General features: G+C 49.4%; 1 protein-coding gene and 1 pseudogene across 1 annotated transcript; both read right to left on the bottom strand.

The window, feature by feature from the left end:
- Positions 1-1,172: 1,172 nt before the first annotated feature.
- Positions 1,173-14,976, bottom strand: RPS6KL1 (ribosomal protein S6 kinase like 1). Its single transcript, XM_011370859.2, has 11 exons — positions 14,763-14,976; positions 14,378-14,665; positions 13,473-13,597; positions 12,452-12,544; positions 6,971-7,018; positions 6,480-6,612; positions 5,052-5,660; positions 4,533-4,622; positions 4,303-4,385; positions 2,962-3,057; positions 1,173-2,655 (listed from the first exon to the last, which is right to left on the bottom strand). The coding sequence occupies exons 2-11, from the start codon at positions 14,640-14,642 to the stop codon at positions 2,545-2,547; spliced, it is 1,653 nt and encodes a 550-aa protein (XP_011369161.1). The 5' UTR covers positions 14,643-14,665; positions 14,763-14,976; the 3' UTR covers positions 1,173-2,544.
- On the bottom strand, positions 9,565-9,683 carry LOC111746132 (annotated as a pseudogene).
- Positions 14,977-26,727: the final 11,751 nt, after the last annotated feature.

Here is a 26,727-nt window from a genome sequence, read left to right as displayed (position 1 = left end):
TTAACACTGTACTAATTTGACAGAAGATAGAACTGTGGCTGTCTGCCAGCCAGGAAAGTGCTGCAGCTTCTTCCAATGAGCCCCTCAAGCCAGACAAGCCATACTCTTGAGAAAAAGGTTCCCAGCTTTGTGAAGCCCCTTCAAACACACACTTGCAGTTTTGTAGGGCTTGCATTATTTCTGGGATGGATTGGGGAGAGGTAGGGTGACTTAAAATTTCACATTTTGGACCTGATTGCCACATGTGTACCGACATGCTCAAGGTCCGTAAGAACAGATGAGGTGGATTACCTCCTGGGAGCAGTGGCTTTTGAGGGTGAGTGGTCTCTGAGGTGGGGACTAACCTAGGCTGACTCTAGGTAACAGGCCTGGCGGTGTCCATGCTTAGACACAGCCCGGTCTTTCCACAGTCCCTGCCTGCTGATCTTGTACGTAGTGGTGCCATTTCCATATGAAGGTCTGTCATAGGAGCAAAGTGGCTCCCAGCGGGTCGAACTAACAGAAAAAACAGTGGGTTCAATGAAAGGAATTTTAGAATTATCAGGTCCAGGGCATGATAATAGAAGCTTTAATTTCTCTAGTAAACCTACAAAGGAGGTATTAGCCCCATTTGATCAAAAGGAGGCAGACTCTCAGCCTCATAAGGGTTGGGACCACAGTATTCAAAACTCAGGGCCTAGCAAAGTGCCAGATGTGCGGTGTTTATTATACAAATGAGGCCCAGAAGTTCCAGAAGGGACTCACACTTTGTGCAGCGGTGGTTGCAGGTGGTCTGGCCTGTGTAGCAAAAGGAACGTAGTCTAGTAAACAGGCTCCACTAGACTCTGACCAGGTCCTGTCATTAACCTCTGAACAGAAGCCCCCATCTGTCTCAAGGGGTCACTGAAAAGATTTAACTAGTATTCTTTCTGGGCACCATGACCCTCTTTCAAGACTTCTCTTCCTCTTTTATTTCCCATAGAGCCAAGCACCCCCTACATGCCAGCACTTCCCCTTGGACTCCAAGATACTCTGCAAGGCACAAGCCAGCATGCTGGTGGTCTACCACCAGCCCTGCTTCCTACTTCCTAGCAGACTCCAAGCTCACTTTTAACCATCATGGAGCTTCTCATGGGAACTTTCCAATCTCCCACTCCCACTGAGCCACTCTAATTACATTAATGAGGCAGACACCATAGGCAACATCAGGCTTTATTGACGGGTGGGTAGTGGGTACAGGCAAGCCCCAAGGAAACCAGTACCATATGAGGCTGTGCTTCTCTATGTCCCTTCTGCTCCAGAGTTATTCTGGCCTCTCCAACAACACAGGTCCCTACCCCCAGAGATAAGACTTGGGCCTTCAGAGCCAGACTAGAGAAAGGTGTCAGAGGCGCCACCTGGTGGTATTGGAGACACATTGGAGGGAAGGAATTTGGGGAAGAGGTCTGGTGGAAGTCTTAGATGCCAGATCCCAGTTACCAGATCTGAGAGGAATAAGAGAGCCTCCAAACATGGGAAGGGGATTGTCTTTTGGGGTAACTACTTACCCTAGAAATGCTTCTGACTAAAAGCTTGGGCAATCATTCTGTGTGTTTTTTGAGTTCTCATTTCAAAAGGGGATGAAGTCCCAGTGGGCAGTGAATTGAGTGGGCCCTCAAGACTAGAATGCAAAATGGTAAACAGGATGAAGGCCTGAGGAGGGAATCCTAATGGGTCCAACTTGTCTTACTGGCGTGGTCTCATCTCAGACCCAAGGGGCAGGCTCCCGTTTTCTTGACACCGGTGGGCTAGCTGGGGAAGGGAACTCTATTCCAAAATTGCTCTAAGTGGCAAAGATATGCATTCCTCCCTCTCCTCATTTCTCTCTATCCTTATTTTCCTGTTCTCCCTTCCTTTTACTCTCCAAAGTCTGAAATCACAAGATAGGAGGCATGGTCCCCCATCTCACTTCATGCCCACTACAGATTTCTTCCCTGCTTCCCCAGCCTCCCCACCCCCTGCAGCAGTAGTCTCTGGTGGAAGAGGCCCGCCACTTGCATGACAGCCATGGTTTGAGTGCACTGAGCCAGTGGACCAGTATCCTGAGATGGGTCTCCAGATATGTCCCAAGTGAAGCACAACATGGCGGGTATCAAGTCACAAAGCCTCGAAGTCAGCTCAGCAGGTGGTCGGTAGTTCAGAGCTAACGTGACAGAAGGCACCCTTTTACGTGGTAAGTTTGCATTCAAGGTATAGAATGTGCGCTCAACGGGCATCCGTTGACTGATGGGTGAGGATGGATGGGTAGAGGGGTCCAAGCTGCCTAGCGTGATGCGATCTGTCCTGTCCCTCCCCCTCAGCAGTGACTAGAAAAGGTTTCTTCCAGAGATGGCTGGGGAACTCCCTAGGCGCCTCAGGGGCAATGGCGATGATTACTTCTGAGGCCCAGCGGAGGGGGCTGAGCAGGAAAGGCAGCTGCCCTGCATTCTTTGCTGAGGGTCACTGATTAGAGGGGCCAGCTTTGGTGACAGGCGAAGAGAAGATCCAGACCAGTCCAGCTGCTTCCATCACCCACCGCACCCCCTCTTACCCCACCAGTTTGCTCCACTGGATTGTACTGAAGAAGGGGTGAGACTTGAGTCTGTCGACACCGCCTCCTCCAGCGCCCAGGCGCCTGGTGGGATCAAGCTGCAGCAGCTGTGGAGAAAGGCCCAGTTAGCACCCAGTAGGCCACCCAGCCCCGCAGTCGAAGCATGGGCTGACCTCCAGGGACCCCAGTCGCAATGGCCCCAGGGGTCCACTCTTTGCCAGACTGGTACACAGAACCTCCAGCGTTACCCTGGGGAACATAGGTGGTATTTGGTCACCAACGTATAGGAACTTGTAACCTGCACCCACATTAGACATCCAGGAGCAGCGCGTTTGTTTGCGCACAGGGTTCTGCCCTCCCAGCACCCACCCTCAGGCCAAGGAGCCGCCTCCTCTAGGCTGGCTGTACCTCACCTCAGTCAGCAGGGAGGCTGCTGGGCGACTGAGCCACTCAGGCAGCTGGAGCTGGGTGTGAGACTGGATTCCTGAGGGGTGGCTCTGGGACAGGGCCTGGCAAAGACACAGGAAGGGGCTTCTGAGGAGGCAACCCCAGAAAAGTAAACTCTCGAGCAGCAGCCAGGATTTTGTTTTTCCCTGCGTCACACCCCATAGGATGGTGATGATGTTGATCGTTGCCTTCTGCTTTGGATCTATTATTATATGTCAGACTGTGCTAGATGCCTGACAGCCATTTATCCATACTTTCCACAATCCTCAAAGTAAGTATTAGTATCCCATTTTAAAGACAAGAAGCAGGCCGAGAGAAGTAAGGGAACTTATGTTGAGTTCAGGGTTTGAGCCCAGGTTCCTTTGGCTCCATGCTTGCTAGAAGCATTGAGCTTAGGTTGCAGTCAGGAACAGCACTGGAACTTGCCTCCTTACAAAAAAAGTATATCTCCAGGGGCCTCTCATTTGGCCGTGGCACGCTACCATCAGGGCTGAGGCAGGGCTGTAGCATGGGAAGAAGGCAGGACTTTTCTGCACTCCAGAAGCGGGCTGCTTTGGAGCGCAGGAGGTCTGTTTGGAGGTCAGGATGAGGCCCTGGGCTATCGGACAAAAGCAAGCGGAAGCCAGGGTGGACTGCTCAGATCTGGGCGTTAGATCACACTGCATACACTCTGGCCATTTCCTGGTCAGATGCAGTTTTGGCCTTTCCCTTGATGTCTGACTTTACCAGCCCCAGATGTGATGCTGAGCTCATCAGGGGAGGACAGAGGGCAGAGGCTGCCATCCTGAGTCAGGGTGTTTGCAGGAGGAAATTTGAGCTCTTGGCTGACCCGGGCTGGACAGGACAGCTGCTGGCCTGGATCAAGGAAGCCCTCTCTCCTGTCCTCCAGCCAAAATATAGGAGTTACAGCCCAGAAGAGTGTGGGGAGGGGGAGTGAGCAGTGGAAGGAGGAGGCTTGGGGGATGATCCAGGCACCTTTCAGTGAAGAAGGGCTGTGTCAAATTCTGGAAACTCCCCAACTGTCTCAACTGTCATCCACATAAACTGACAGTCTCACTAGCTATAGCCACTAGCATAATAGGGGTATGAAGTGTGTCCATGGCCGGGTGGGAGAGGCTTCCCGTGTCTCATGACCTGTAGGGGACAGCTGGGGAGGGCACAGCTGTGCTGGCAGAACATCCAGCCCAAAGGCCGGGTTTTGGCGAACCAGAGAGCCTCAGCCCCGACACTGGCTGGTTGGACTAAGTCCAGCTCATCCTGCAACTAGTGACACCTACCAGGGCTCCATACCCTGCCCAGCTACTCACCATTCCAGTCAGCAATTCATACAGTAGAGACCCAAAGCTCCACCAGTCACAGGCTTCCGTCAGCTCAGAAATCCCACCCACCTCTGTGGGAGCAAGAACACACATGTCCCAACCTCACCAAACAGGCTGGGTCTCCTCTCTACTCATCCTGCCCGAACACGGCCCATCCCCTTTGTCGTCTACTCAAAGGCACCCAAGGTCTGGGGGCCCGGCACACCCCCCCTTCTTGCCTGGGGCACTGTAGAGGTTGTCCGAAGCCTCCCGGCAGCACTGGGGCTCCACCTCTGACCACTGGCCAAAATATGTGAGCCGGATGTGACCTTCCCGGATGTGTGTGCAGGGGGGATGAACGGGACACAAAAATCGCAGTTAGTCATTGTTGAGCAGCGGGCGTGGGGGATGGGACTCCAGGGCTTTCCCTTACAGTCACAAGGCAGGAGCCAGTGGCCTCCGTGCGCATGGCCTTCCTAAGGGCACGGTCTCCTGAGGCCCAGAGACAACCAGTTACTCATAGGAGCTGCTGCCCTGGACTCATGAGAGTAAGGGGCTTGTTTTTCAGTCTTGACCTTGGAAACGCAGTAGAATCCTACGTGAAAAGGCCGAGGGGAGGTGGAGGAAGAAGCAGATAACCTCTGCCATCCCCTTGACTTTGGGGAACTCTCCTCTGTCTGAGGCTTTGGAGACCCCCACCTGAGGGGTGAGGCAGGGGAGGGTGGCCTGCTTCCCTCCCCCCAGGCCTAGGCACCTACCTGCCTGGTCCAGGAGCAGGTTTCGAGGATTGAGGTCCCGGCACAGCACCCCCTGCTCGTGCAGCGCCTCCAGTGCCACCAGCATTTCGGCCGCCCACTGCTTCACCTGTTCTTCGCTCGCGCTCCAGGCACCCCTGCCAGACCCCAAGCTGGCTTCATCTGCTGAGGGGCGGCTCGTACCTCTGCTACGGCCACAGCCCCCCAGCACCCGGCCGGCCCCCTCACGAACCCAAGGGAGCCCCCAAGGGGACCCTGTGTCCAAGTTCTGGCCAGGTCTTCTCCTGGATTGGAGGTGCAGGAGGCCACTTGGAGCCTTTGGAAGGTTCGAGGAGCAGGAAGTGCTGATCCTGGCTGAAGGTTCACCTTCAGCCTCTCTCTGGGGTCTGATTGATGAGGCCTCCCTGTCTGGGGGAAGGCTCTGACAAGTCTGTGGGTGCTCTTGGGGGACTCTGTCCTGGAGGCAGGTGCGGCCCAGGGGCAGCAGCATTGGGGTCCGGAGGCTGAGGCAGGAGTTGAGCTGAGCCTTCATCCTCTCCAGGCTGGAGACAGACCTGAGCCGAGATTGTTGGGGGCTGGCCTGGGAGCGCAGGTGGGACCAGAGAGTGCCTCCTGGGCCACAGGAAGCAAGTGAGCACGGGGACAGGAGAGAAAAAGAGTGTAGATACCAGGTCCCTGTCTCAATCCTGCTTCCCCTCTGCCTTGGGCATGGACCCTCTGCTTTCCAGGTCCTCACCTCTGCTCCTCCCTCTCTTTGCCTTAGCCTAGAATGACCTTTCCCCTCCTATCACTCTACCTGGCACAAAATGGGCACTTAGCCCCTAAGGATTATAAGATATAAATTATTGTTAATGTCCTTGGTTGGGTAGTGGCTTCACTAGTGTTCAATATATTTTATACACATATTTTTTAAATTAAATTATTTTTAGGGAGAATAGTATAATGCAATGTAAGTAAAATAAAAGAAGGTCAGGCATGGACCTGTGATGACAGTATGTCATGACCAAGGATGTGTATCTCACTAAAAAAAACTCTTTGCTGTAACAGCTGATCGATAAATATCTGCTCCGTGACCCAGTTGCTGTCTTTACAGCTTCAGTACCACTATCTCATGTGGCCACTATGAGGGATGGGAACAGCCAAGACTGGAGGAAACGGTGACAAATGGAACATCTGCATATATGCCCTTTCGCCAGCCCAAGACGCGAACATCCTCCCCAGCATGTCCCTTGAGCCTTAGCACCACACTGGGGACAGGGAGCACTGCAGCAGCCTGATCCTTCCATCGTCATCCAGAAAGCCTGGGTCCCCTGGTCTGTGCTGCACATCTTGTGCAAGTCACTCCCCTCCCCAGGGCTCGGCGTTTTAAGGGGATGGAAGAGGACATCTCAAAGCCCTGAGGGACTGACAGGGGTCTTCAGTCCCCCTCACCTTGCACATGCTCCAGGTGCAGGAAGATGGAGTCCTCACTCACAAAGTACCGCAGCAGCTTGGTCATGTAGGGGACACCATGTGGGATGATGGTCAGCCGCTCCTGGCTCGCCACGTGGCACCTGGACAGGCTCTGCGGAGGGGGCAGGGCAGGCAGATCAGCTGAGGACAGGCCAGAAGTTACTCTGCCAAGGAAGATCAGAGGCCTAGCTTCAGGGGCAATAGGATGCGGGGTTGGAGCTGGCCCTCAGTTCTGTTTCCACCACAGAATCTAGGCCCTCCACCCCCCGGACCATGGAGGAGGCAGTAGGTATGTGTCTAGGAGACAGGGGCATGCTCAGGGCAGGACAAGTGGCTTTTGGATTTGGAGGATGTATGAGATTCAGATACAGGTTCTGGGTAGGGGGTTCCCCAGAGTTTCGGGGTTTCCAGGAGCTCTGAGAAAGTCCCAAGGGGGAATGCAGAACGTCAGGAAGCTGGGTGGCACCTGCCTTCACCACGAAGGTCCCTCCGGTCGCTGGGTCCTGGACTAGCTGCACCTGTCGAGGTCCAGGAGGCGCTGGTCAAGGCACACGCTAGTTCCTGGGGCTCCATGGCCCTGGCCCCAGACCAGGTTCCTCCGCTGAGGCAGACTCACTCCAAGGGCAGGGCAGCGAGGGCAGGCTTTGGTGGTACAGAGTATGTCCCCCACCCCCAAAACTGACACTGATCCTGTCCTGTTCATCCATCCTTCTTAGACTTGCAGGTATTAGTTCAAGTCCCACCTCCTCCAGGAAGCCTTCCCAACCCTCAGATTGGTCTGGGGCTCTAATCTGTCTCCAGTGCTCTCCAGAGTCACCCTTAGAGGATCGTCTAATTTCCTGGCTCCCCACTGCTCTGTGAGCCCAGGAGGGCAGGAACCACACTGTCTAGTTCTGTTTTCCCAGAGCCCTGCACAGCACGGGGATGTCGTAGATGCTTCACACATGTGTGGTGAGTAGGCCATCCTGCAGAGTCTGAGGGCGTCAGCGGGGGAAGCAGCCTCAGAGCCAGTTACCTCTTCTGATCTTTTATTTTATAGGTGAGGGAGCTGAGGCTCTCAGAGTGTGGCTCGAGGTCACCCATGGGCCAAGCCGTGCCTGGAGCGCCCGGGCTTGGAGTTCTCCTTCAGGTCTCTCCCCATGCCGCCCACTCTTTCTGGAAGCTGTCTTTGGAGAGCAGCCCACTCCTCTTATTGGTTTTGATTAGAGGCAGCGGTCTGCCAACTGCTGGGACAGGGTTTTATTTGGAGTTGGGCCCTTGAGTCATCTCGTGGTGGGCAGGGACGGACCCCAGGCACAGGAGAGGGCAAGCCAGGTACACTGGGGTGGGAAAGGAGAAAACTCTGCCCAGACGAGGAGCATGTGGGGGCAAGACTTTTGCCCTGGTGCTGTGACTCCCTCACTGTTGGCCTGCCCTGCGGACACTCCCAGTGGTGGGAGTCCAGCCCTGAGGCCTGGCAACTAGGCAGTGATGAAGCCCGCAGCCTAGGATCAAGGTTTAGATCTTGGGCGAGTGAATTGATTTTCTCACCTACAAAACAGTAATTACAAAGGCCCCTTTCTCTCATCACTGGCCTGTGGGGGCCAAAAGTGGGAGGGTCCTTTGCGAATGTGAAGGCTGTGAGGATGCCAATCATTACATTTGCTAAGTCACATCACCTTTCTGAACCTTGTTCTTCTTAACTGCAGAATGGAGTCATGGTAAAACTTCCTTCAGAAGGTCAACAAGAGGACTCTAATAAAGCAGACAACTCAAGGAGAGCAGCAGCCTGCCACATAACATGCCCTCAACAATCTGGAGTGATGATGATGACTACGACAATGATGATATTGTAGAGAAGCCCCACACTAGCTAGAGAGCACTTACTCTGTGCTAAGCGCTTTATTTAGATTATTTAATTTTATTCCCACCGCCCTACCAGGTGAATGTTATTAGTGACCCTTTTTATTGATGAAGAAATGGAGGTTCAGAAAGGTTATATTACCTACAGTCTCACTGGCTAAAAAGTGGTAGAGTCAGGATTTGAATCCAGGGCTGGCTGATGCCAGAGCCTGGAAACTTAACTGCAACTGGGGGCTCAACAGGGTGACCTTGGCACATTCCTTTACCTCTGGGCCTCAGTGTTCCCATCATCAGGGAAATGAAGGCAGTGGATTAGCTGAGTACCGGAGGGTTGTGTGGCGGCGGGGGTGGGGGGGGCGGGGCGGGGCGACTTCTTTCAGCAGTAGCGAGATGCCCTTCCTACCACCAGAGGTCTCTCCTCCAACAGTCAAAGACAGAACTCAGTCTGGCTCCATTCCAGCTCCTTGACCAAATCTGCACAATGTTTGAAAAAGAAAACTCTGGGGTCATTCAGGGGAACAGTTTCCCACAAGTACTGACACCCGGATAATTCCCCACTGTCCTTTGCCAAGTGGGATTCCCTGCCACCTTGTCTTGGGCCCTCTCATTACACAGTCCAGAAATGAAGGCTGGGGAAGCCAGAGAATAAAAACTCGATCAGTACATTGAAACAAGTGTATTTAAAATATATATATTAAAACCTACCTATCTAGAAAGAATGAGACCAAAACATTAAGGTAATTTTCTTGGAGTTAGGTAGAATGGTGTGGAATTTTTGTTCGTTTTAAACTCTTTTCTCTTTCATTGTATCTCAAAAATGTAGCAAAGCGGGGTATTTTCCTATTAAACCAACTGAACAAAAAGTCCCCTTCCTCTTTGGCTCATTGTTATGAGAGATAGAGCACTAGCTAGTCACATGCCCTCTACGAACCTCGGTTTCATTCTCTGTGCGACAATTATTAAAATGCAGCACTTTCCAATAGAATGTTCGCCGTGAATGAAACATATATCTGCACTGTCCAATATGGAAGCCATTGGCCACACGTGGCTATCGAGCCCTGGAAATGTGGCTGGTGTGACTGAGAAACGGAATACTTAATTTTAATTTAATTAATTAATTAATTAATTAATTGTTTTTTAGGCGAGGCAAACTTTGGTTGACCTCACAGATTGCAAGGACCTTGTCAGTTTACAATCCCTTATTTTTTTAAAAAACTTTTTATGCCTACAGCATCTGGTCTTCCTAGGTGGTCTCCCATCGAAACACTAACCAGGCCCAACCCTGCTTAGGTTCGGAGATCAGATGGGATCGGGCTTGTTCAGGGTGGCATAGCTATAGACTTGACTTTAATTTAAACAGTCTTATGTGACCAGTGACTACTGGACTGGACTGCACAGTGTAATCCTTTTTTCCCTAGGGTGACTAAGGAGATTTAATGCAACACTTTGTAAATAGGAATGTGCCCTACGAATGTCAGCTGAGTGTTGGTATTGTGATGGTGGGATGTAGTTCTGGGTGCCTGCTCTCACCTTTTTAAAAAGTGATTTTTTTTTTTTTAAGCAAACTCACTGAGTTTTTGGGAAGTGGGGACAATTGAAGCTTTGGTGAAACACATTAACCCTTTCCTTAAAAATTCCCAAAGTATCAAAACCCCAGGAAGAATCTCTCATGGAGAAAACGATCCTAAAAATTTCAAACAGGTTTGTAAACTCCAGAGTCCACAAAGGCCAGGCAATGTGAGCCAAGCGGGGAACGTGGGAAAAGGAGCAAACTGGAGGGCTGGTGCCCCATTAAAGCAGGCAGTCCATCCTCCACTCCTTGCTGCTGAGCGGGAATGTGAGCCAGCGTTTCCAGATCTTTCATGTTTTTAGGAGAAGCAGGAAATCTGGACTTCTATATGAAACCAGCCAACTTTTAAATGTTGGTAACTAATAATGATAATAATAATAATAAAAAACACCCCTGTGTTTGAGCCAAAAAAACAAGATGTGACTTGGATGACCTTCTTTTTCTTCCCCATCCCTGACTTAGAGCTTGGCTCCTGGATCAGGCTCCCAGGCTCCCATGCTCCCTGAGAACAGACCCTTGGGTATTCCGGCCAACTGCCTACCTAGTCCCTGACCCACCCACCTCACTGTTCCCTGCCACCTGCTGTGCCTGCCAGTATCTCTTCAGCCCCTAGAGATCCCCACCCTGACAACTGTGCATCTCTGGAGGGACTCAAGATTTCCTGAGCCAGCCCTTTGCTCCTTCCTGGCTCTGCGTGGCTGCTGGCCGGCACTGCCCTCCAGCCTGGATCTGCCTGGGCAGAACTGTGGAATGGGACTCTGTGACAGCACATCCAGACCTAGCTGCAGGGACCTGAGCCCAGCAGCCCTAACACCTCTCCTAATTTGGGGAATTTGGTGTACCTGGCTTGGGAATGATGCAGGAAAAGGAAGAGGGATCTCAGGACAGAGGTGGAGTAGGTAAGTTGAGTGCCCAAGAAAGGGTAAAAAAGGGAAGAAGGGCAATCTCAAGGCAGAATAGTTGGGCTTGGCCTTAATTTGTGCTTTCCATATGCACAGGCCTCAGAATACCGGAATCTGAAAATGCTTCGCATATGCATGTCTTGGGGTTAAACAAATTAGGGGAATTCTGTCATAGATCTTCCTCTTGGAAACTCATGGTGTGTACATCTGCATCCTAAAAGCTCTGAAAACTCCTATAATTAAAAAAAAAAACAAAGTGAGGTAACTTTAACTCACTATTTCCCAAACTTATTTGACCCAAAACTCTTCTCTCAACAATGCCTGTGGTTCAGTGGGGTCCCATGTAGGGAAATGGTGGTGGCAGTCACAGCCTGCCCAAGCCACATGGACTAGTGCAATGGGAGGGTGGGGCTGCACAGATGGAAGCTGGCTGGGCCTTGCTGACAGACCGGGGTCGTTCCAGGGACCTGGGAGTAGCAGCCTGAGCAAGGCTGGGGGGACAGGAAGCCTGCAGGCCTTCTGACTCACTTTTGTCACTAACATTTAGAACTATCAAACACGCATCAAATGTTTTAGCATGTGCCAGGTCTTTCTCAAAAATTATTGCCTTTTAATTTCCACATCACCTCATGCGGGGAGGATTCTCACCCCACTTGCAGGCAAGGCAACCAGTGTTCAGAGAGGTGAAGGGATTTGCCTGTGGCAATGCTGTGCTCGGCCAGACAGCGCTTCATCCTCTGGCTTGTGGGGAAGCACACCCTGGCCTTCTTTTCTCTATGGCCTCCAGACCTATCAAAATCTCCTTTGAGTATTTGAATTACAGATTCAAATACTGGGCTCAAGTCTAGAAATTCTGACTCAACAGGCCTGGGGTGGGGCCCAGGCAATTGTATTTTTAGGAAGTTTCCCAGGTGATTCTGATAAACAGCCACTTTGAGAAAGAACTGCTTTAGTGACGACTCGGGCGTCCCTGGGTTGGGGAAGAGGGCAATTGAATATTGGCTCCAACCTCATTTGGCCCAACTGTTTGTCCAGACGCCCCCCACTTTAATGAGTGTCCCAGCTATGGGTTGGGATGTCAGATCCTATCTTCCTGTCTGCCCTGAATTAAGGGAAAGTGTCCCAGAAGGGCTCAGGATGAGGGTGGGGTGCCAGTGGAGAAAGGGTAGAGTTTTTAAGCCCCTGGATGTGCACTGGCCAGCCTGGACCCTCTGCAGGGCAGGTTTCTGGAGAGGAGCATATTCCTGCCACAGGAACTTCTTGGCTGTGCTTGGTAGGGAGACTCTGGGCTGCAGCGCTGGGGTACAGAGTGAGTGTTGAGGGGGTCCTGTGGGAGTGAACCAGGCAGTGAGTGCTGGCAACATGCCGCAGACACAGCTTCTCAAACCACTGTGCCTGAGCTGGAGGGCTGTGGAGAGGGAGTGTCTGCCTCTTCTGTTCCCAGTTTCCTTTCCAGGACCTGACTGGTGTGTGCTGGGGTGAGGCGGTGTGGGGAACCACTGGACACAGCTGCTCTCCTACCCTGGACCCCTTTCTAGCCCCCTCTAGAGGAGAGGAGGTTTCTGCTCCCTCTCCCCACTCGCCACCCCCAATCCCACACACCATCTCCTCTCAGACCACAGGTTCTGCTCACTCACCTTCTCGATGACCCCAACCACCCTGCAGCCCCTCAGCTGCTCCAGGGTGGAGCTCAGTGTGCGAATGGGCCGGAGCCTCAGGCTGCTGAAACCCTGCAGAGGTGGGAGACAGGCCACATGGCCTAAGGGCCCACTCCTCAGCCACTGCTTCTCACCAGGCGGTGTGAAGGGACTCTGAATGCCAGGAGAGCGGTGGCCACAGCAGGCAAGGATGGGCCAATGGCCGACCCCACCTCACAAGAACAGGCTGAGCAGAGAAGCTGGCCCCAACTGGCAAGGGATCCATGCTGGTCCACGCTGGCCATGCTGCCTTCTGCTCAGCCTCCACCCAGCCCTCCTCCAAGGCTCAGGGGAGCTTCAAAAACCCATTCTCGAAAGCCCCGTTCACAGGAGGCGATGCTCTCGGGTTGGGAAAATGCCCTGGGAACATGTAGGTTTCAGGGAACATGCCTTAAAAACCAAGGCATGAGGCCCAGACACCTGCTTTGGGGAAAAGCAACCTTGCAAGATGCAGTGAGCCAAGGAGGGGGTGGGTGCACGTGCTCGTGCGCTCCTGTAGGCATGAGAAGTGTGCATGCATTTTCATCACCCACCAGGTTAGGAAAAGCCACATGGGGAAAGCATTTGTGCACATGTATGTAGGCATGCATTCGTGTGTGTGTGTGCATGTGTGGATATTTGTGTCTGCTACAAGTACTCACTGCAGCCCATTCAAACGCAAACGGACCTGGGAGCCTTGGAGTGTGTACGCATGTGAGCATGTGTATGAGCTGTGTGTGAGGGTGGGGAGATGTGTGTGTATACTCCATGAAGGTGCAAGACTGGACTGGAGATGATTCACTAAGTGTCTGAAAATGAATGAACTATGGAGGGTGTGGGAGAGAGAGGAAGCCAGAAGGAGGACGGGAGTGGGGGCAGCCCTGGCACGAACCACTGCCCGCCCTGCCCTGCTGGCCTGTGGGCGTGGGGGCCTCAGCTCTCCCCCTCAGCGCTCTCAGGCCCTTGGGGAGGGTCTCCTCACCGTGCCAGGGCTGGCTCTGCTGCCCAGTGTCTTCTGCAGGTGGCAGTTGAAGATCTCTTCTGCCCGCTGCAGGTACTTGGTAATTTTCAGCTTTACAGCCTCGCATCGCTCCTTGTTGGGGTCGACTGTGAGGGGGAAAGGTTCACCAGGACTCACCCCTGACCCCACAACAGCCTTGGAAGGCTGGTGTTCCAAGTCCCATTGCCCACCCTCTGTCTTCCACTCTGTGGAGACAGAGTGCCTATTTCTGAGGCTGGCCAGCAGATTCTGGCCCTACATCTGCTCTTGAGCCCTTCCTCTGGGTGGGAGACCAGCAGAGGAAGAGGAAGGAAGATGGCAGGAGAGGCTGGGAACCATGATCACCCTCAGCCTAGACTCAGTTTCCCTCCCTTCACTTCCTCCTCATTGCTCTTCACATCTGGGACTACAATTGTCCATCATCAACCCATCAATCTCCCCCCAATATAATGCAACCCCCAGAGGGCAGGGGCACAGCCCAGCTCCAGGGCCAGGCCAGAAGAGTGGGTCAAGCACACTGCCTCTAGTGTGAAAACTGTTAAACCTCAGCTTTGCCACTCGATAGCTATGAAACCTTAAGCAAGCTATTTCACTGCCCTGTGACTCAGGTTCCTCATCTGGAAAACTGGAATAAAAATAGATCCTATATACTAGATCCTATACACCACCTACAACAACACATATAGTATCTTCTGTTACCGTGAGGCTCAAATGACTTAATATAGGTAAAACCCTTAGACAAGTGCCTGGCATGTAGGTACTGTTCATGAAGTGCTAGCTATTATTACTATCTTTCGCAGAGGTCCTGCAGGGCCAGCAGAGCCCCGCTCACCGCGCACAGATGGACGACGACGGGATGAGCCCTGAGCTGGCCCTTCTGCCCTCACCGTGCATGCCTCGTAGCAGAACGTCCACGCCATTCTGGTAATGGTTGAAGGCTGCCTCGTAGTCCTCACCAACATCGCGCTCCAGGGCCAGCCGGATCTGTGTGGCTGCATCTACCAGGTAGTCACGCTTGGTCATGTCAGGTGCCCCCAGAGCCACCCGGTTGCGAATTTGCTCCAAATACGTGTGGGCCTGGGATCGTACTCGTGAGCAGGGCTCAGGCTCTTGGCCAGGGCTGGGCGGGCACTCGCAGGCCACCAGGCTCATGGCTGCTGCCCTATGACTGTGACCTGGAACGAAAAGATGCAGTAGAGAGGACCCAGCGGGGAACAACACCCCATCTGCACCCTGGTTTCCTCCACTGAATATTCAGAGACTAACACTCACCTCCAAGGGTTGGAGGGATCAGAGCTAATGTGGGTAAAGTCCCTTCACTGAGCCAGATCTTTCCCAAGCGGTGGTAATAGAATAATAACACGCTTGGGGCTCCTTCTTTCAATTCCAATTCAGTTCAACAAGTATTTCTTGAGCATCTACTATGTGTTGAGCGCTGGAAAGTGCTGTAGATAGTCTTGATCCAGAGCTGCCTTCACGGGGCCTTCATAGGGCAAACCGGTGTCTAGTGGACAGGAAACATTTGGAGGCTACACTCTGAGGCCAAGGCAGGGGCTCTGGGCTCAAAGGCCATTCCTCACACTGTTCCCTCCATCCTGCCCGTTCTCCCCTCCCTGCTTGCCCTACAGGAATCTCATTTATCTTTCAGGATTCAGCTCCAAACAGAATGGATTGTCCCTGCTTTGTTTCCCTTAGTGCAGAGGTCGGTGTGGTCAGGAGTGAGGAACCCCCGCAGAGCCCAGCAGAGAGCTGGGCACAAGGCCAGGTCTTAGAGCATGGGGGCAAGTGAAATGACTGAGTGGCAGATTTTGGACAGAGTTAGAGGAATCAAGGCAGGGTGGACCCAGCCCTAGGGACAGGATGGCTTTGTCTTTCTGGCTCTCTCTGAGAAAGCCAGGAGGCACGTGGCCTCCAAGGACCTGAAAGCAGTTCCTTCCTGAGCGGCGTGACACAAGTGGCTAAAGGGATAGAAAAGTGGTTGCAGGAAAGGAAAGGGCTCAGAGAGAGGCCAGCAGAGCCGCCTCTGCCCCTCACTGCAGGGCCACCTTTGCTCTCTGTGGCCCCATTGGGAAGGGGCAGGACCCGACTTCTAACCTCAGGGCATTTCTGTCTCCGTGGAGAAAGAGAGGAGAGAGAGCAGGATGGGGATGGGGCGGGAAGGGAAATCCACATGCCAGGGCCAGCGGGGAGCTGTAAGTATGCCCAGCCACCCAGGACATGCAGCCCTGAGGCCTGTGTCAGGGATGCCAAGACCAATGGGCTGGACCGCTCCGGTCAGGCCCCGGCCTCAGGACCACCCCACCCGGCCGGGTCCTGCGCGGCAGAGCAGCATGGCCACGCCCGGACACAGAAATCGTGTGTCCAGCCTGCAGAGTCCCGAGCTCACAAGAGGCATCACTCTGCGGGGGTCAGGCCGAGGAAGACCGGCTGGGGGAGTGAGAGTAGGCAGCATCCTCGCCTAGGGGATGAGGGACGATGAGGAGCAGGACAAACACCGTACCTGCCCGAGCCAGGAGCTACCACTGCCGCCACCGCCCCTTCGCCCCTGTGGGGTACCGTGCACCTCGGACCTTGGCTTTGCGCGGACCAGCCAGGTGCAGAGTCTGGCCGGGTGCAGCCTGGCCATTGGCTACAGATGAGCTCATCCTCTATCCGTTAGAATAAACCACCAATCAGCGCCTGGGTGGCTTCTGCCGGTTCTTAAAGACGCAGGGTCTGCAGAGCAGAGCGCTGGGGGAAGGGGTGAAGTTTGGGAATAGGTGGGTGGGGGCAGGGGCCGGGGCAGAGGCCGGGGCAGAGGCCGGGGCAAGGGTCTGTACCTGTTTTCTTCACTGATGTATCCCAAGTGCCTAGAACAGAATTTGGCACATAGTATTGCTCAATAAATATTTGCTGAATGAATGAATGAATGAGCTCTGAAGAATGGGAAAGAATGTTCTGGGCAGGCAAACAACATGTTAAATGCCTTGACAAATCAAGGGAGAAAAATAACATTTGCACATCAAACAGATGGCATAAAACCATTTGATAAAATTTAACACTCATTCATGATAAGGACAAACTCTTTACTTAACAAAACCTAAATAAACTCATGAACTTACTTCTTAACTTGATAAAAAGGTTATCTACCAGAAACAGAGCATGTGTAATGTAACTTACACAACATGTAATGATGGAGCTTTAGAAGCATTCCCACGGGCCTGTTGTCCTTCTGGCATATGGTAGGATCACATTTCTCTATCTACTTTGGAAGTTAGGCTTGGCCATGGAACTTGCTTTGGAATCCTGGTGGATAAGACGAGTTCCTTCAGGGTGGAAGCTGCAAAAGCTAGTCCATAATTCTTCTGCCATAGTTATCACAGAAGTACACATCCATAGAGGCATAGAGCTTCCATCAGCCTGAGTCTCTGAGAAACACCAATAAGGAACTCCTCTCTGCTCCATGATTTGTGTTGGACATGAAGTGTAAGAGAGAAATAAATTTTTATTGTGTTACTGCAGCATACCTTGGTCTATCTTGAATGGTATGAACAGTCAGAAATGAACCAATATCTCCACTTTTCAACAACATACTGGAAGTTACAATTAACACAACAGGAAACTAAAATCAAACAAGAAGTTTAAAGATTGGAATGGAAGAAGCCAAATTGCCATTATTTGTGATGAAGTAATGAAAACCTAGAGCAATAATTGGTGAGTTCAGCAAGTGGCTGGACACTAGATCAATATTTACAAATCAAGAGATTTCCTATGTATCAACAATAACAATTTGAAAATGTAATAATTTTAAAATCCCATTCACCAAAACTGTGACAAAATCCCATTCAACAAAACTGTAACTAAAACCGTGACATACTTAAGAATAAACTAATTATAAATATATGACCTTCATGGGAAAAACAGTAAAATTGTATTGAAAGACACAAAAAAGACCCAAATAAATGGAGAAGTGCTGTGTTCACTAATGGGATGACTGCCACTGCAAACATGTCAATTCTCCCTAAATTAATTGAAAACTTCAATGCAATTTCAATCAAAATACCCAAAGGACTCTTCACAGCACTTGACAGGATACTTCTAGAATTTGTTTATTCGTTCACTTAACGAAAACTTATGGAAGACCTACTATGGATCTGACACTGTTCTAGGCACTGCGGATATGGTGGTGAATAACCCAAACAAACAAACAAAAAGCCTTAATGGAGCTTTCATTCTAATGGAGAAAACCAATAATAAACACATAGACATATAGATACGTAATATCTCATGTCATTTTAACAGTATATATAAATGTGCAATGATAGCCCCTTGAAAAAGAACAAATGGTGGTGGTTAGAAGCTTGCCTTACCAGATCAAAAGACATATTATAAAGTTGCAATTTTTAAAACAGTTGGCATTAGTGCACATAAATAGATGATAAAAATAAAATAGAGCCCCTAAACGAACTCTTGCATATAAAGAGAATTGACTTAGGATAAAGAAGGCATTTCAAACCAGTGGATGAATTCTTCATGAGAAATGTTGGGACAATTGACTTAACTTATGGAAGAAAATTGATCTCTACTTCACATCATATATGAAAATAAATCTCAGTTTAAATTTCTAAGTAATAATTTAAAAAAACACAAACGTTTAGAAGAAAGTGTCCAAGAGTATCAGCATGATCTTCAGGTGGAAAGTGCCTATTAAATATTCCTGATGGAGAGGGAGATGCAAATTAGAACATTTTGGAGGATGATTTATCAGAACCATTTAAAGCGAAAATACACATAAGTCATGACTTATCAATTCTACTTCTAGATATTTAATCTAGAAAAACATTCGCTATGATACATAAGGATATATATGGATATTCATTGCAGTATTGTTTGTAGTATCAAAAATTGGAGAAGATTCCAAATCTAATACTTATGGAATATCAATATGAAATGAGATAATAAAATGTGATATCTTCAAATATTGAATTATTATTATTCAGCATTTTAAAAGAATGAACCAGAACTGAATCTATGTGTATGAACATGTGAGATCTCATAAAAATATTGTTGAGTAAAAACAGTTCCCAAATGCTACCTATGATGTGCCATTTATATTTCCATTTTTAAAGTACACACATAAAATAATATTATATATTACCTATATATTATAGTATATTAGTCAGGATTTTCCAGAGAAACAGAACTGATGGAATGGGTAGATGACAGATAGATAGATTTCTTATTATAAGAAATTGACTCATGCAATTATGTAGGCTGAGATCCACGATCTGACGTCTGCAAACTGGAGACCTAGAAAAGCCTGTGGTATAGTTCCAGTGTGAGTCTGAAGGCCTGGCAACTAGGAGCACCAATGGTGTTAATCCCAGTCCAAGGGTAGAAAATCAATGTCCCAGCTCAATCAGGCAGAGAGGGCAGATTCTCACTTCCTCCACCTTTTTGTTCCATTCAGGTCCTCGATGGATTGCACGATGCCCACCCACATTGGGGAGGGTGAGCTGCTCTGCTCAGTCTACCCATTCAAAATGCTAATCTCATCTGGAAACACTCTCACAGACACACCCCAAAATAATGTTTAACTAAATATCTGGGCACCCTTTGACTTAGTCAAGTTGACACTTAAAATTGACCATCACATATAGTAATAGTTCACATCTGTATTCAGTACTTACAATGAGCCTGGCACTCTCCGAATCACTTAACATGGAAAAGCCTGTGTAAATCTTAAAAGTAAAGTATTAGTTACTATTATCAATCCTTTCTTTACAGATGATAAAATTAAGGCAGAGGGAGATTAAGTAATTTGCTTAAGCGTATACAATTAGGAAGTAGGAGCACTAGGCATCAGACCTTGGAAGTTTGGCTCCAAAACCCAAGCTCTGGACCACAATGCTGACTCACGCGAAGCTCCTAACTGGTGTTATCCAGCAAGTGGACCCGGATTTGGGGAAGGGAGCAGGCAGCGGTCAAATAAAGCTCTGCATACCTGTAATGTCCTATGTCTTTAAAGAACAAAGTAAAGTGATATATTTATTTGCGATGTTAAAATTTATTTTTAAAAATTACATATTAAATTATATACATGTAATTATATAATTATTTCTTCAGAATATAGTGATTAGTGCAATAAGGAAGTAGGCAGTACTTCATAAGCCTCTAATGGTGCACTAGACCCAGTTTGATGGGGAGGGGTGTTTGGGATTCTTTCCTGAGGAAGTGCCTTTGAGCTGAGTTATGGATGATGCATGTTTGTTAGTCAGCAAGGTTGAGAGGTTGGGTGTGGGAGGTGGGGAAGGATTTCCTGGCAGAGGAAGCAGCATGAGCAAAGGCCCTGAGGGGGCACCACAAATTCCAGGAACTCAGAAAAGACAAGTGTGTTCGAGCTTAAACAAACAGGGGGCATGACATGAGATGAGGCCGGAGAGATGGGCAGATGTCAGAACTCACGGAGGCTGCCAGGCTGAGGAAAGGATGGCGGGATTAATTTTAAGAACCGTGTGCGCTGCCGAGTAAGATGAAAATTGGAAGTGCTGATTGGCACCATGGAAATCTCTGGAATCACTTTCGCAGGGCTGTGTTATGATAGTGAGTAGAAATGCCAAGAGACTGAAGGTGTAGAAAACTTTCAAAACGTGGATCTGAAGTCCCAGAGCAGGATAGGGAAGCACCTGGAGGGAGAATGCGCAATCGAGGGATGGGTTTGATTTTTGTTGCTCTTGTTATTTTTATGGCGGGAGAGATAATATGTCTCTACACACAGAGACATATCCACAAGGATATTGGTCACGACATTGTTTATTATAACAACAATAAAAAAGAGAATTTAAATATCCAACAATAGATCAATTGGTCAAATTTTGGGATAGCCAAATGATGCAATGCGATTAAAAATGATGCAATGTACTTAAAAAATCATTGTAGAAGAATATCTCATGTCACAAGAAATGTCCACAATATATTAAATTAAAAAGGCAAGTTCTAAAATAATAAGCATATTACTATCTCTTTTTGGTATCAGAAGTGAAATATATGTGACAGCATATCTCCTTCATCTCTTCCTGTCTTCATGCCTGGTGGTGGTGGGCGGGAGGCTTTTGACATAATGCAACGTGATAAAAATTATGCCAAGAGAGGTGATTCACTTCCTCAAAAGAGAGGTTTGTCTGTCTTGTGGATGCTTTATGTGGATCCAGGATGGAGCTGGGATGTGGGGGAGAAGGAAGAGGCTTCCGGCCCCAGCATAGGTGAACTTTATACCAAAGCTGAAAAAAGTATGTTGCTCGTTCCCTGGATTTTGGAAGAATTTTTGTGATAGACTATAAGAAAGATAGTCTTTCTTTCTTTCTTTGGGGGAGGAAGTAATAAAGAAAGATGTAACCATTTAATATCTGCAACAAGAGGCTGAATTTACTGCTTGCTTACACAAGGGAGAGCTGTACTTGCAAGGTGCAGTCTCTGAGTAAAGCGGAGAGAGTCTCATATAGGCTTCGGGGAAGCATGGAGTTCAGGGATGGGTCAATTTTCAGAGTATTTAGGAGTCGGTTGACCTAGAAGCAGGGTCAATTGAGTGAGGCTGTTGCTGACTGGTTATTTTCAGAAGGTAGGTTATTACTGATTGAGCACATGGACCAGGGTTACTGAAACAAGCGGTCATGTAAACCAGGTTTATTAAGTGATTCTAAGAGTTACTTGTTGTTATAGCCACATAGTCTTTTCCTGAGAGAATGGGACATTTTATTCTTAGGGAAAAGGGCAAGGATGACATTCAAGTCTATACATATACCAAGATATGAAACAGCCCATTGTGGAGACTTTGCTGCTGGAGCTCATCCTGATTGGCCAGGGCTGCTTTCTACAGGATTCCAAGAGCACCAGAGTCTCCTGGATTTGGACTCGGGACTTGGTCGTGAGAGGAGTCCTACTCCCTCCTCTACCTCCCCATGTCTGGTGAGAAGTTGTATTTCCAACTGACCCAGAAAGACAGCTCCAGGTTGGCCCCCACATTCTGACTGGGTCCTCCCTCCTGCATGATGACCGCCATGACCTCGCAAGGGTGGCCCTGGGTCCACAAGTGAATCAGAGCCTTCCAGGCCTCAGCTCTGCCTGGCTGTGTGGCAGCCGTGGCCAGCTGTCAGCCCCCTGACCTCCCGGGCTGAAATTCCTTGGGTAGATTTCTCGCCCTCTCAGTACTTTCTTCCAACTTGTCTGGCAAGTGAGAAGGCGTCCTGGGCTTCAAAAGAGGATTTTGGTAGAGACAGCTTTGAAAGGGATAAAGAGCTCAATGAGAGAAGGATATCACCGTTACAGTCTAAACCTCAGACCCCTGCTAGGGGTGTCAGGCGGTCATATGTCTGTAAACAGCCAGCACTGGCAGCCTGGGCTGTGTGAGCACAGAGACCTCCCTTACTGTGCTGCCCATATGGTGACTCATGGGTGGCCCAGGCTGACTGCTGGTGGGTGGGGGCAGGGGCCTTAAAGGAGAGAAAAGGAAAAGTGGAAACCTTAGAGCATGCGGATAGGGTTCTCTTCTACTTTGAGTCTGACTGAGGACAGGGGCTGAGTCTCCAGAATACCTCAATGAAAGGTCAGTATGGCGACATGACCCTCTCCCTGTTACCTAGGTAACACCCTCTCGGTGAGAGGAATAGGGAGCGGGTCCAACTCTGAAGGAAAGCCCTCGATCTCCTCCCTGACCGACTGTCCTGCCTGGTGGTTTCCATGGCAATGAAGTTACCTCAGGGACTAGAAACACACCATCTTTTTGGCCTGGAGCCCACAGACTGCTCCCAGGGGCCAGTCCTGCATCAGCCTCCGTCGCAGCCAATGTCGGGGCGAAGGAGAGCACTCCAGTCTTCCCTCAGGAAAGTGGAGGGTCAGCCTTCCCTAGGAAAACAGCTGCTGCGCTCTGGTGCTGACATCTACCTTTTCACACCAAGGCTCTGCCCTGTTACTGCCCTGTCTGGAGCCTTGAGTTCCCACCAGAGTTTGTGGAGGAGACCATTCTGTCCACCCATCCAATGCACCTCACAGATTTCTGGCCTGCTCCTCAGGCTTGGAAAAGTTCTCCCCACTTCCTCCTCTCCTCCGCTCTCCATCCCGAGGAGGAGACCATGTGACCATGTAGTGAGGGGTAGAGAGTGCAGGCTTTGGAGACCAATTTGGGTTTGATTCCATTTCAGTCACATACTGCTAAATTTTAAAATTCTGGCTCTCTTTACTTTCGTGGTTTGGGATAAGCCTGGGCCTCAGCTTCTTCACTTACAAAATGAAGAGGTGGAAATCGATTATTTGTAAATTTTCTTTCAGCTTTGAATTCCAAGATCATATCATTCTTCTGCTTAAAAATTTTTCCTGCTTAAAAAATGTCAGTGCCTCCCACTGCCTAGAAAAGCTCTAACTGCCTAGGATGGCACCTGGGGCCCAGCCTACCTTCCAGCTTTATCCATCACTCGTCTGTTTCACGTACCTTAAGCATCAGCCCAACTGAATCATTTGAAAATCCCTACACAGCTATAGGGTTTCTACCTCTGGGTCTTTGTTAATGGGTTGCCTGCCCCTAAAATGCCTTCCCCAGCCATTTCCCCACACTCGATCTTACCTATTCCTTAAGTCACAGCTCAAATGCCACCGACTTAGCAAAGCCAGCCCTGCTTTTCCCCATGTGTAAATCATCTCGGATGTCTCAGATTTCTTTAGTAGCACTTCATCTGCCTTTGCTTAAGCTTTGTAGCCTTCTTTCCCGCTTTTATAATCACCTGTGCATATCTGATTCCTTTGACTAAGTTTTTAAGATCAGAGACAATGTCTTATCTATCTCTGTGTAACCCGAGCTAATCCAGGTATTCCACTGGGCTTGGTCTCTGCCTAGTGTCTCACCGAGAGAGCATCTCTCGAAGAACATGAGGGCCTTCGACATGAAGGAAAGTGTAGCAGCACTTCCCAAAACACTTCCTTCACTCCCCAGATTGTTTTAAATGATCGGAATCTCCACAACGAAGCTCTTTCTGTAGATCAGTATTGAGGTTTTTTATTTCCTTTTCTCAACTTGCCTTCTCTCTCTTAGTTCTTAGGTAGATCAACTTAGTCTCTTCAACTAAGACCTCTCTCCTATTCTCCCTATTTCTTGCAGAATGGGATTTTCTTTAGTAAATGGGGAAACTGGAAGACATTCACATGCTAATGTATTTTGCCCCCTCATACATATATCTACTACAGATTGCCTTGCCCTAGTAAATTCAAAAAAAATGCTCACGAGTGAATGAATGATCAGGGTAATCAGCCCACGTGCATAATTAAGACAAAGCTCTCTACATCTCTCCATCCCAGTACTTCTTCCTAGACCAAGCCATTCCAATTGGTTGCCTGGATCTGCTACAGCCTTGTAAGTAGTATTTGTGCCTCTAGTCATGTGCTCTTAGAGTCCATCCTCTACACCGAAGGCAAAGTGATCTTTCAAAAATGTATGTAATATCACTTCATTCCCCTGCTTGAAACCCTCCAATGGTTTCTTGTCACATTATAACAAAATGCAAGCTCCTTACCCCAAAAAGCCCTCCATGATCTGGCCCCTGCCCACCTCTGAAATCACATCTCATGTCCCTTCCTCCCTGCCCGTCATGCTCCAGCCACACGGGGATTCCTCCTAAGGCCTTTGCATCAGCTGTGTCTTTTGTTTGGAGTGCTCTCGTTCTCTGTTTTGGAGTGATCTTTGTATGACCAACTTCTTCTTGTCCTTCATACTTCACCATAAATGTCACTTCCACAGATAGGCCTTCCATGACCTCCTGGTCCTGACTACCTGCCCCACACTATCTCATCGCCTTTCCTTATTTTCCATTTAGCCCCTAATGCTGCATAATAAACTACCCCCAAATAATTTGGAATTATTTTATCTCATGATTCTTATGTGTTAGGAAATCATACAAGGCACAGCTTGTCTCTGCCCCATGGGGTCTGGGGCTTCCGCTGAGATGACTGTAAAGGCTGGGAGCCTAGGACAACTGGAAGCTGGCTGAGCATCTCTCCCTCTCTCTCTCCTCCCTCTCTCTGTCTCTCAATCTCTCTCTCTCTCTCTCTCAAAACACTTCTGTATAGCTAGCTTGGGCTTTTTTCCAACATGGTGACCTCATGATGGACTTCTTACATGGTAGTTCAGGGTTCCAAGAGACCAAGGCAGAAGCTGCCAGCCCTCTTGAAAGGACTTGGAAATATTATAGGGTCCCTTCTGCCATATTCTATTGATCAAAGGAGACTCAGGTCAACTAAGATTCAAGAGGAGGGAACAGAGGCGTCCTCTCTTGGGGGAGAAATGTCAAAGAATTCAGGGCCATCTTTAATGTGCCAGAACTACATTTTGGCAAAAAGACATTTTCTTATTAATTTCCTTGTTTACATGTGTAACTTGCTTATTGAGCAAACAGTGAGAGTACAAACAAACCACTTTTTCCCCCCTTCACTGTTTCTTCTAGATGAACTTTTATGTTGATTCTCCTTTTCTTGTATCTTAATAGCATTTTGGGCAGATCTTCTAATGTCCCCGTCACGTTAATTTATTAAAGGTCCAGCCCCATCTAGGCTGGTCCATCCAATTTAAATCTAACACCTCTTTCTCCCCCAGGCAGGGCCTGGATTTGGCTCAAGGGAGCGGGGAGGGTCGTCCGCCCTTGTTCTTCTCCCCCCTTCCCTCTCCGCAGTCCCTTTTTTTTTCTTTTACATGGGGTCAGGAAGGAGAAATTGGGGGAAAGTTCATTTTAGCTATGGCCATTTCTTCTCCAGCTATGACTGTGCCTGGTATGACAGGCATCCAGGTGCCAGATCTCTTGTGGGAGTACCACAGGGCCACTCCACAGCACTGTTCTCTGATGTGTTCCTTTTCCAGCTCTGTATCTAATACCCTCTTCAGCAATCGACCCAACCCTATATCCACAGCCTGTAACCTGTGGGGTCTCCTCATCTGCAGGCCTCCTCCTTGGGAGAACATGGGCAAGGCTCCTCATGGCCATTCACCTTCTACCGTGTCCCCCTAAACTGTGGGAAACTTGCTGGATGCCCCAAGGCATCTTTGTCCTCAGTTACTCTTCAGGTCTTCATTCCCCCCAGTTCCCAATTCAGGTAGCACATGGGCTAATCTAAATGGCAAATCCAGCTCTAGGGAGAAGAGGGGAAGGAAGCAACCACTCGGGTCTCCAGTGATCTCACCTCCCTCTCCCTCCCTGCCCGCTTCTTGGTCTTCTGCTTATAGAGACTGAGGAAGAGGGTACTAGGTGATATTTGGGCCTAGCAGAATTACTTCAGTCATCTCTTAATAAATCCCTTAGGCAGATGTGTCCAGCTCCAAATTGTTTCTTCTTTGTTTTAGAGTGTGTGGTACTCAAGACCTCTTTTTAGCTCTAGGTCCAATCACCAATTTGAGCAACAATAATGTCTACCCAATATCCTACAACATATGATTATGGTCTGGCTCTCCACTCAAATACAAGGTCTGAGAGAGCAAGTCCTTGTGTGTTTTAGTCCCCACTGGATCTTGCTGCCGGGAAGAGGAGGAAGCCAGACCCCTCCATCCCCTGCAGATGAAAAGGGCCCTGTAGGACCCAACTGGTATGAAAGGATTGCCAATATGGTCAAATGGACCGGTCAGTTCATTTCCTCATTTCCTACTCATTCCTGCTGCCAGGCTCCTGGCCATGGGTACCGATTTTTGCTTCTGGCTTTCAGGAGCTCCACTGGTCTCTGTCTAGTTCTATGCAACTTATGAAGCTGAGAGCCTTGGGACTGGGCTGGGGTCCCTGGGGCCAAAACATAGCCTGGCCAAGGGAAAGGGGTATTCTTCTCAGCTCTCAGTCGACCAAAAGCAAAACAGCTCAGAATGGCTACAGTCTAAGAATGGAGAAGCAAGAGAGAAAAGTGCATTTCTTCTGCAAATCATGTCCTCTACGGCTGGCCCACACCCCCTCTGTGATCACCAGCCAGAAGCACATTCTCACCAGTGTCCTCCTGACCGCCAAGGGCAGCTGACTGGCCAGGGCCACCTCACCCCACTGGACTATCCTTGGCTTCCCTGCAAAGCCCTAGGCGGGCCTGCTCCTGGGCCCCTATGGCTTTGTCTGAAGCAGCCTGCAGTGGGAGAACTGGGAACTGCCCTTCCCACAACACATACAACAATAAAACATCACATCTTGCAGGTAAGAGGCAGATGGGAGTCTGATAGTAAGTGGTTTGGACTGAAAAAAGAAAAAAAAAA

Source organism: Pteropus vampyrus, unplaced genomic scaffold, assembly GCF_000151845.1.
Source record: "Pteropus vampyrus isolate Shadow unplaced genomic scaffold, Pvam_2.0 Scaffold177, whole genome shotgun sequence".
Classification (NCBI taxonomy): Eukaryota; Metazoa; Chordata; class Mammalia; order Chiroptera; family Pteropodidae; genus Pteropus; species Pteropus vampyrus.
This window is presented reverse-complemented; position numbering and strand designations above follow the sequence as displayed.